Source organism: Hemiscyllium ocellatum, chromosome 25 (genome assembly GCF_020745735.1).
Source record: "Hemiscyllium ocellatum isolate sHemOce1 chromosome 25, sHemOce1.pat.X.cur, whole genome shotgun sequence".
NCBI lineage: Eukaryota > Metazoa > Chordata > Chondrichthyes > Orectolobiformes > Hemiscylliidae > Hemiscyllium > Hemiscyllium ocellatum.
Window position 1 is genome coordinate 9,735,013 of NC_083425.1, and position 11,393 is coordinate 9,746,405.

General features: G+C 41.5%; 1 protein-coding gene across 1 annotated transcript in view; it reads right to left on the reverse strand.

Annotated features, from left to right (window-relative positions):
- LOC132827924 (platelet endothelial cell adhesion molecule-like) overlaps positions 1-11,155 on the reverse strand; it is a 31,628-nt gene extending 20,473 nt beyond the window's left edge. Inside the window, exons 1-3 of the mRNA XM_060844763.1 lie at positions 11,062-11,155; positions 10,530-10,559; positions 580-888 (exon numbers count right to left, since the gene is read on the reverse strand). Coding sequence (XP_060700746.1) covers positions 580-888; positions 10,530-10,559; positions 11,062-11,155 — 433 coding nt within the window. The remainder of the gene's footprint in view (positions 1-579; positions 889-10,529; positions 10,560-11,061) is intronic.
- Positions 11,156-11,393: the final 238 nt, after the last annotated feature.

The window sequence follows — 11,393 nt, forward strand, 5'->3', positions numbered from 1 at the left end:
CAGTGTCTTTGGAACTCACCTTAGAAAGGCACTAGAGTGTCTTTGAATATTTTCAGGCAGAGGTAGATAGATGTTTGATACACAAAAGAATGAAAGGTTTATGGGGACTAGGCAGGAAAATGGAGTAATCAGAGTAGCCATAATTCTATTTAATATTGGAGTCAGCTTGTGGGGCCAAGTGTTCTTAGTTCCTCTGTTCACAGGAGGAGTCTTTCCTCTGGTCTGACTCTAGTAGTTTCTGCAAAACATTAGTACCTGTACATACTATTCCATTAACTAGTACCTCTCTCTTTGGTACACAGTGTTGCTGCTCTCCACTCAGAATTTAGCTCATAATTGCTGATGTTAGTGATGTATAATCATTTCCACCATTCTGTTATTACTCCACATTACTGTTTGTGGGATTTGCTGTGTACTAGATGACAATCTCATTTCCTACATTACATCAGTGACATAGGCTCCAAAAGGTACTTCACTGATTATGAAGTGCTTTGGCAATTGCTGAAGGATTTAAAAATAAACTATATATCTTTCCTTTTATTCAATGTTATCAGTTGTTTGGTTCATTTTTCACAGTACCTGTAACTGCTATGAATGTGGAAACACTTTTCGCCCTTTGACTTTCTGCTTCTACTTCACAGCTGTAGTATCCGGAATGTGAGGGTCGAACCAATTGGATTAGATAATGAGATTCTTGTGCCTGAATTGTAACAGTTTTGAGCAGGACATCTCGTGTCTGTCCCTTATAGAATAAGTATGAAATCTGAGGTGATTGACCAGAAGGTGTCAGGATATCCACAGAACAAGTCAGGGTAATGTTGCTTCCTTCTTTAATATCACCAGCATCTGCAGGATTATATTTTAGTTTTACACTGTTTATAATCACACCTGAGAGAGAAGAACAGATGCAGAAATTAAGTTCAATTTGTGCAACATTTTTACCCTGTACTACCTGCACAGAAACCCTTGTTAAGAGAACATTGTGTATTCATTTCTGGTTACATATTTTAGAGAGATTCTTCTGAAAGTTAGGGCTTCACTGCAACAATCAGACAGCTAAATCAATTTACAAAAAGTAAAAAAAACTACAAATGCTAACGTTTTGAAACATATATTATATGTTAGGTTAGTCTAGCTGAGAGACTACTATTGGCTGATATTCCCCATTTTTAGTTGACATGTTTTATCCAGTAAGATTCAGAGCACACAGCTGCCTGACCTGCTGCGCTTTAACCAGCAACACATTTTCAGCTCTGATCTCCAGCAACTGCAGACCTCACTTTTTACTCAAAGACCCACATGCCCCAACCCCTGCAGAAGCTACAATTTGGTGAGCTTAATAAGAGGCTGCCTGTGATGCCAGATAAAAGAGCCAAGCCAACTGTTCAGCTCCATAGCGCTTGCCTGTGCAGCATCAAAGGGAGCATTTGCAAGAGGTATAATAAATGAGGAAGAGCATTCATTTTAACCAGAGGTAATCTACCCAGCCAAGATATTGGAAGCTCCACCCAACACTGAAGGCCCTGTCTTATCTTCTCGAGCAGCTGCACAAAGTTAGCTTTATGTAATTGGTCAAAGGTCGGGGTGATAAAAATGCCTAAATACAGGAAACCTCCCTGTGACCACCGGAAAGGGAATTGGATTCCACCCCCAAGATCGGGTACTCCAGTACGACCCCCAACAGGCATGGCTTCCAATTTTGTACCCCGAGAAAGAGCCAAATAACTTAATCAACTGTATTAAAAGGGGCACAGGTATTGTCAGGTTAGTTAGAAAGTGAAGAACATCATCTGCGTAAAGGGTGATCTTATGCTTGCCTAACCTCACCTCTGGGGCAGTTATATTGGGGTCCCTCTGGATGGCCTCTGCCAATGGCTCAATCACCAATTTAAATAGTAACGGTGAGTGGGGGCACCCTTGTTGGCTGCCTCTGCCAATGCTTAAATTGTCAGACCTTATACCATCAAAGAGAACTGATAAAAACCAGAGTAGAACTTCGTGAATGCTGCGTTAATCTTTTTGGAATCACAGGTGATAGTACCAGCACACTCTCCAATGGATGTGATAGATTGGGGGAGGGCACTCTTCTTTCTGGCCAAGTATGCAAACTACCTACTTGGTTTGTCACCATACTCGAATAACCTCTGTTTTGCAAAGGAAATCTCCCTCTTTCTGTCTGGGTGAGCGCATCATTCAAAGCAGCCCAGAGGGCTGTGATCCTCTGCAATTTAGTTTCAGACGGTCCATCAATGTAGGTTGTTTCAGCTGCCTTCAGCTGAGTCTCTAGCAAACGCTGCTGCTCTCCCTTCTGCCGCTTCCGAGTCGCCAAGTAAGAAATAATCAAACCCCTTGCTTAGGCCTTGGCAATCTCCCAGAGCACCGACGAATTACTGGCCGTACCCGAATTAATGTGCCAGAAAATTTTAAACTCACATGAAAAATACTCAATGAACTTGCTATCCTTCACGAGGAAAGGATCCACGTACCAACACCGCAAGCCTGTCCCATCGGCACCGACCTTAACCTCCATGTACACTGCTGCGTGATCAGAAATGGCTATGTTCCCAATTCTGCAGGACAGCACCGAAAGGTCGAGGGGGCAAAAAACAGCAATCCTAGTATAGCATTTATGTGGGTTAGAAAAAAAGGTGAAGTCCCTACCCTCAGGGTGAAGACATCTCCACACATCCACCAACTCCAGCTCCCTATTCAGGTCCACTAGCTGCCTGGATTGCAGAGATATAGTCGCAGGACCCCTAGGCATCCTATCCACCTCAGGGTCCACAAGCCGGTTAAAGTCTCCTCCTATAATTGTATGACGCGCCTGAAGGACCATCAATCTGGAGACTGCATCCGTTAAAACTTTGAGGGGGGGTGGTGTGCCAGGGTGGGGGGGCGCAATATACATTCAAGATCCCATATTCCTCTCCATGTATTAAAGCTTCATTTGGTCTAACAACTGAAATGTCTTAATTTGGTCTAACAACTCCTCTTCTTTTTGAATTAAAGGATGAAGAAAACACCCAGCCGAACCCTCTCTGCTCTAATTTTAAGTTCTCCTTATCGGTTAGATGTGTTTCTTGCAGCAAGGCCACATTGACCCTTTCCTTTCTAATGCTTGAAAGTATCTTTTTTCTCTTAATCAGTGAATGACTCCTGTTAATAGTCCAGGTGCACCCATTTAAATGAGCGGCTAGCCATAGCCATCCAAAGCAGCCAGTGACTCCCAGGAAGAAGAACCCTACTCATAGCGTGCCGTATGAAAACAGTAAACTTTGAAAATACAAAAACTACCAAATCAAAACTCCTAACAACTACTTCTACAATGACCCAACATATAAAACAACTCAGAGGTGACATTCCCCCTCCCCTTTGCTCATAGGGGGCGCTCATACAACCCACAAACCCCTCAATACTCCTTGCAGCTGGAGCCACACCCCAAACCCAGATAAAACAAAATACAAAAAAAGTCACATATGTATAACAACAAGAAAATTAAAAGTGGGCATTCAACCCATCCCAGCCATAGTTTGACTCTAGGCAGTCCAGGTGAAAAAAAAAGAAGAGCCCCCTCCACCCCAACACACCCTCCCGGTAGTAAGGAAGAGAAATGAAAAGGGAATGATAGAAAAAGAAAGGCTAAAGGGAGGGGAGAGGGAGGGGAGAGGAGAAGAAAATGAAAAAGGGAGACCCCCACATATTAGAAAGACAAAACCAGGCAAACTACAGGAAATTAAAAACCAAAGCAAACACAACTGTCCACATCATTTGAGCCAGCCGGTCTATTTTAAGGTTGCAGGAAGTCTTTTGCCTTTTCTGGAGAATCAAAATTAAACACGGACCCTCTGTGGCTGAAACGTAATATTGCCGGATGTCTTACAGAGTACTGAGTATTCAAGTCCCTCAGCCTCCTTTTTACCTCAAAGGCCTTCCTGTCATGGATCACAACTGCAGAAAAGTCTTGAAAAATATAATTCTTGATCGTTTATATATCAGAGCCTGTGGATCCTACCCCAATGCTCTAGAAGCTTCCAGCACCATTTGCTTATCTCTATAATGCTGGAGTCACACTGGGACCAGGCGGGGGCACTGGTCCAATCCAGACCTGCACACTGCGACCTGGTGGGCCCACTCCACCCGCACCCGACCTGCCCCGACTTCCAGCTTCAAACACTGTGGGAACCATTGCTCCAAGAAGCTGACAAGCTGGCCTTCTTCCTGTTCCGGCAGCCTGATCAGGCGGATATTCTTCCTACAGCCTTGATTTTTGAGGTCAGCGATCTTCTCTACCAAGGCCCATACTTGCCGTTCCAGGCCCTGAATCTGGCCCCCCGAGGATTCCGCCGTGGTTTTGGGAGCCGCGGCCTGCTGCTCCACCTCCACGATGCGCTGCCTGAGTCACTGGATCTCCTGGTCATGCTTCTGCAGCATGGCTGAGATCAGTTCCAACCTGGTTCAGGTCTCCTCCATTGCTGGATCAATCTTCTCTTGGAGTTTCACGAATTCTGAGATCAGGCTCTGCTCCACAGGTAAGATCCCAGAGTGATCAAGGAGGCCGACCCTGCAGCCACGAGTGTGTCCTGTACTGCTGGGTAGTGCCCTACTTGTTATGATCCTCATAATCCTTTTTCCTTAGTCTTTTTTTAACTTACTTTTGAAAAAAGAACCACTGAAACTAATAAATAGCCGTTCTGGGGTCTAGAACCAGCGAACTGCACCACAATGGGAAGAAAGGGAGGGTGAGTGCACCACTTTCTCTGTGACTTTAGGCAGAGCCCAACAGGACAGACCTACTGGATCGCTGCCATCTTGGATCTCCCGAAACGCCTTCCTAACCACCCTGTCTACTGTAGTGAGCATGTACGTTCCGTGCACATCAATAGATTTGCAAAATCAAAGGAACTTCTGGAAGATGACTGCCACATTCTCTTGCATGGCTTGGCACTTCACAGATGTCCTATCTGAATTAAGACTTTTTAAGTATTGATGGAACTGTAATTATTAGATTTTGAAACTGTCAAACTGAATAATCAAGCAGTGAAAATAAGGGTAATAATTAGAAATGATGGGTTACCCAGCATTAACATTTCAGGTCTGCCTGAACAGGACCAGAAAGTCCCTGTGAAGCTGTAGGAACAGCTGGTGGATCAGCCTTGTCAAATAGTGAACTTTAGATTTCATCATTTGGTGGTAATGACTTACAGGCAACAGTTCTGAGAGTCAACTGATCAGTTTATCAGTAATGTCACAGTGATAAGGGTTGGGATTGTGGTTTTGCAGAGTCTGAGCCATCTGAGGAGATAATAGGATTTCACCACCAAAGCTTCTAAAAAAAGATTGTTGGAGAAGAGAAAAGTTGCAACATTAACACACTGCTGCGAGATGGCAGGATGTATGAAACCATTGCAGGTGGCCTGTAACATCTGCAAGCATTATGTGCAGCTACCGGTATTGACACGATAGCCAGAATATAAACAGTAAGCAAGTTTGCAGGAAATGTGCCTCCTGCACCTACTGCAAAGTTGTTCTATATTCCAAGTTCTTGAAAGAAATGTCTATGCAAAAAACACAGTTCCAGAGCTGCAATCTCAGGGTACATTAGGATGCAAGCAAACAAATACACCATGTTGGTGACAACACCGAGTGTGAGCATGTGTCTAAGGCCTGGGATCCAGTTGCAGCGCTTCCAGAGGTGCCTCATGAACAGGTTGATTAGAAAATATTAGAAGGATGGCTTGTCACAATACTTGAGATAACAGACACTTTCAGATACTGTTAGCCATTCAGAGATGAAATAGGTACTTCAAGAGACATAATTTTTAAAGTGAAGCAAGGGCTTCTGCCTGAAGCTCTTTGCACAAGATTTCAACACACTTCTAAGACAAGCGCACCCAAGTGAAAAGTCTAGATCTCAGGAAGATTATGCAACCCTGAGATCTGGGGGAATTGTCAATAGACAATTGTCTGTGTAATACAGACTCACAAACTTGTAAATTCTTCAGTTCCTATTTCTACATAAATAATTTGCAGCTACTCTAATGAACATGTATTTTTATTCTTAATGCATGTGATTTTACCTTTGGAAAAAAACTGATGTTTTAATATTAGCTTAACGAGTGAATACACTACTAGACCAGTAACCAGGATGTAGACCATGTGACCAATAGTCACAGTCAATTCAGGTTCCAGTAAAGATGTGTAGCTATATTTCTTTGTGACTACAAGTACTTAACTCCTGTATCAAATCTATCTGATGTGTAAACATACCTACAATCTTTCCATGAATTGAACCTATGTCATTTACAAATTCTGTGAAGACTTTGCATGAGGAAAATACATGAACAAAATCCATTCCACCTTATCTCTCAGTCATTCTTCAACTTTGCTGACATAATTTGTTAGGGGGCTTCATGACTCTCCCTGATCATGTTTTTATTGAACTTGGAAGATCAGTCATGTTTTTATGTTACTCTTGATTCTTCAATTGAACGTCTCAGTTGGCCAAGTGCATTTTCTCCATTTCAAGACATCTATGGGATCTTCACGAAGTTTTACAAAGATATTTTTGCCGAGAATGAAACTGGAACAACTAACCTCTAGTAAGGCTATAAACCACATTAAAGTCTTTATAAAAGATTTTCACGGTTATATCAAAATGGCCATTTTAGTCAAACCAAGGAGCTAATTTTCATTTAGGTGACTGAAACTAATTCTATTACCAGTTACTTTGTCTGCAGCACACTTTATAGAGAAAGCTTTATAGAGCTTTATCCTATTTATCTGAACATTCTTGTGATGAGCAAACAGTTGGAAACAGTGTATTAAAATTGAATCACTTGGGGCCAGAAAGTCATGGCTAAAATGAACTGTTTAGATATAAGCTCAACAAAGCTCCTTTTACAATAAACAACTGATTCTGAAGTTCCTGATCAGAATTGGATAGAAACCATGTGATCAGTCAAACTTGGTTTGTGGTCACTGAGGGCAGTTTTTTGTTGAAGAGCACCAGCAACTTCAAGAAGAAGCCATTGAGGGTGGCACACTATCTGCTGAATTTGATTATTTCTACATTCTGCAAGCAGACAGAGAACTATTAAATGTGGATTTCAATGCCCACAACAGATTTTTGAAAAGATGTTATTGGCTATGAACCTAATCTGCAGGTGAAGATCAAAACCTTGGGATAGCTACAACCAGTCACTATATCTAGGGAACATTCACTTAGAACAATACAGCGCAGAACAGGCCCTTCGGCACTCAATGTTGCGCCAACCTGTGAACTATTCTCAGCTTGTCCCCCTACACTATCCCAAAATCATCCATGTGCTGATCTAAGGATTGTTTAAATCTCCTTGATGTGGCTGAGTTGACTACATTAGCAGGCAGGGCATTCCATGTCCTTACCACTCCTTGCATAAAGAACTTGCTTCTGACATCTGTCAAATCTATCATCCCTCAATTTGTAGTTATGCCCTCTCATACAAGTTGACATCATCATCCTAGGAAAAAGACTTTCACTGTCTACCCTATCCAATCCTCTGATCATCTTGTATGTCTCTATCAAATCCCCCCTCAGCCTTCTTCTTTTCAATGAGAACAGACCCAACTCTCTCAGCCTTTCCTCATAAGACCTTCCCTCCAGACCAGGCAACATCCTGATAAATCTCCTCTGCACCCTTTCCAATGCATCCACATCCTTCCTGTAATGGGGTGACAAGAACTGTACACAATATTGCAAGTGTGGCCGCATCAGCGTTTTGTATAGTTGCAGCATGATATTGCGGTTCCGGAACTTAGTCTCTCTACCAATGAAATCTAACACACCATATGCCTTCTTCACAGCACTACCCACCTGGGTGGCAACTTTCAGGGATCTATGCACATGGACTCCAAGATCCATCTGCACATCCACACTACCAAGAATCTTTCCATTGACCCAGTACTCTGCCTTTCTGTTATTCTTCACAAAGTGCATCACCTCACATTTGCCACCTCTCAGCCCAATTCTGCAGTTTATCCAAATTCTCCTGCAACCTGTAACATTCTTCCAACTGTCCACTACTCTACCGACTTTAGTGTCATCTGCAAAATTTACTAATCCATCCACCTATGCCTGCGTCTAAGTCATTTATAAAAATGACAAACAGCCGTGGTCCCAAAAACAGATCCTTGTGGCACACCACTAGTAACTGGACTCCAAACTAAATATTTTCCATCAACCACCACGCGCTGCCTTCTTGCAGAAAGCTAGTTTCTAATCCAAACTGCTAACTCACCATCAATTCCATGCCTCTGCATTTTCTCCATCAGCCTACCTTGTGGAACCTTATAAAAGGCTTTACTGAAGTCCATGTACACCACGTCAACTGCCCTACCCTCATCTACATGCTTGGTCACCTTCTCAAAAAACTCAACGAGGTTTGTGAGACATGACTTGCCCTTGATGAAACCATGTTGACTATCTGCAATCAAATTGTTGCTTGCTAGATGATTATAAATCTTATCTCTTATAATCCTTTCCAAAACCTTTCCTACAACAGAAGTAAGGCTTACTGGTCTATAATTACCTGGGTCGTCTCTGCTGCTTTTCTTGAACAATGGCACATTTGCAATCCTCCAGTCCTCAGGTACTAAACATGTAGACATTGACGACTCAAATAGAAAAGCCAACGGCTCTGCTATCTCCTCCTTAGCTTCCCAGAGAATCCTCAGATAAATCCCATCTGGCCCAGGGGACTTGTCTACTTTCACTTCTTCTAGAATTGATAACACCTGTGCGCAACTAACCTTGATCCTTTCTAGTCTAATATCTCGTACCTCATTCTTCTTCTCCACAATATTCTCCTTTTCCTGAGTGAACACTAATGAGAAATGTTCATTTAGCACCTCTCCGATCTCTACAGGGTCCACACTCAACTTCCCACTTCTGTCTTTGACTGGCACTATTCCTACCCTAATCATCCTTTTATTCCTCACGTACCTATAGAAATTAGTTTTGCAACTGAACTTTAAGTTCACCAAAGTTATCCTTTTGGCTTTGTAATTAGGTTTTATTTCATGTGTTTGGGTTAAATATTTTTGGGTTTGCATAGCAGTTGTGGAAGTCAGAACATACTTTTACATTTTTAGTATTTTTACTAGGATGAGTTTTAGCCTAAAAGTATCACCCCTTACTTTGTGAAACTCAACCTGTCTGTCTAGTTCTGTTTAAACCACAAATAAACAGATAGGGAAATGATAAATTGACAAATATATCTTTTCAAACTCATAACCCTTTTGCAATCAAGAGTGAAAACAGAGGATTTATTTAACCCTTCCTTAGCTGGTCAATACAGATGTCTAAGCAAGGTTAACATAACAGCTCTCCTTTTCAATATAATTTATCTAAATGAACTTCAAACTTAAAAAAAAATTGCTTTTTAAGTTTTGTTTTCTTTTTTATTACTTAACTAGCCTGTATCACTATTTTTATTGATTAGACTTACAGTGTGGAAACAGGCCCTTCGGCCCAACAAGTCCACACCGACCCGCCGAAGCGCAACCCACCCATACCCCTACATTTACCCCTTACCTAACACTACGGGCAATTTAGCTTGGCCAATTCACCTGACCCGCACATCTTTGTGACTGTGGGAGGAAACCGGAGCACCCGGAGGAAACCCACGCAGACACGGGGAGAACGTGCAAACTCCACACAGTCAGTCGCCTGAGTCAGGAATTGAACCCGGGTCTACAGGCGCTGTGAGACAGCAGTGCTAACCACTGTGCCACCGTAGGTCTTCACTCAAATCCTTCTGTTTCTTTAGATACTCCGTTTTCAGGGATAGTATAGACTCCTTATTCTTCCAACTGAAATGTATTGCGTCACACTGAAGTTCCTTTGCCAATGACACAGCAACAACTGCTCATATTTACATAGCCTCTTCAACATAGTAACATTTCACAAAGTGTTTCACAGGGGCATTGTTCAATAAATTATGGCACTTGAGACAAATTACATCAGATGACCAGAAATTAGGCTAAAGAGGTAGGTCTTAACAAGTGTCTTAAAGAGGGAAAATAAAGAAGGAGAAGAGATTGGAAAGTGAGTTCCAGGATTTAAGGCCTTGGCAGCTGACCACCATGGCCACTAAATAGAGCTGTTCAAGAAAATGGAATTATAGTGCAGATCCTGCACTTTTGTTAATGTTTTCCAATATTTTGTCACAGACCTCTACTATGCCAACTATACCTCTCAATTTTGGGTCATTTGCAAGTTTTGTAATTTTACTTCCCAGATTAATTCCCAAAGATACACTGTGCTTTTCTGTGAAGCTTTGTCAAACACTCTATGCATTTCTTCTTTTATTATTATTAAAGCACATACAGAATACTTGGGAACAATGTATTTTCCCTTTGTCCAATTTACAGAAATCATGTGGTGTTTTCTACAGCATAAACTTTCTTACACACTCTTTCCATTATTGTCCAGTACAATTTTACAGTGAGAGTTCAGAGAATTGAAGGATTAACGTTAAACATGTTCTTACCTGTAGTCCCCATTTTCATAATAACGTGAACTGAAACAATGAAAATACAGCAAAATTTAAGCACAGGAGCTTCAAATCTGAAGTGCAAAATGTAAACTTTCATGATTATCCTGAAGATATATATTCTAATTTAAAAATTTCTTTGTGTTAAACTCATAATTAACACAAACTTCCCAAATTAGTGTTAAACTCTCACATTTACTGTGATATTCAGTTTAGCTTTACCATGTTCTTTGTGGATTGTACTGTCACAACTTAAAACAAACGTCAGACATTGAGGAGCAATGTATATCCTTTACTTGCACTCCGTGTTCCCCTCCCAATTACATCCTGTTTTCACCACAAGCTTTGTGGCCCAAGCAAGATCCTGTGAGCTTGCTTAAAGGCAGAACTCCCTTTAGAGAAATGTCACCCCAAATTCTGCAGTCCTGCATACAATCTAAGCACACTGAGATCACATATTCTGCCCCTGATTCTAATGTACACCTCATAGGTTGTGGTTCATGAAAATTGATTAAAGATATATACTTACATAGCAGAACAGTCCAAAGGAAAAAGTTTGCTGTCAACATATTTGTTTTGCTGAACAGGGTTGATCTGAAAGAAAGTTGTTTTCTCAGTAACATTACTTAGCTGCAGATAAGCATATGTGTATAAATTACAGCTAGTTTAGATTAGGGTGTCCTTGCCATTACGTCAAAATTTCCTTCCTCGTTGAAAGTGTAATCAACAACGGTAGTACAACATTGTGACGTATTGCACAGTAGTCAAATCAAATTGATACCAATCATGCATTAGACCAAATAGAGTCATAGAGTTATACAGCACAGTAACAGTCTAACTCATGCAGATATCCTAACTTAA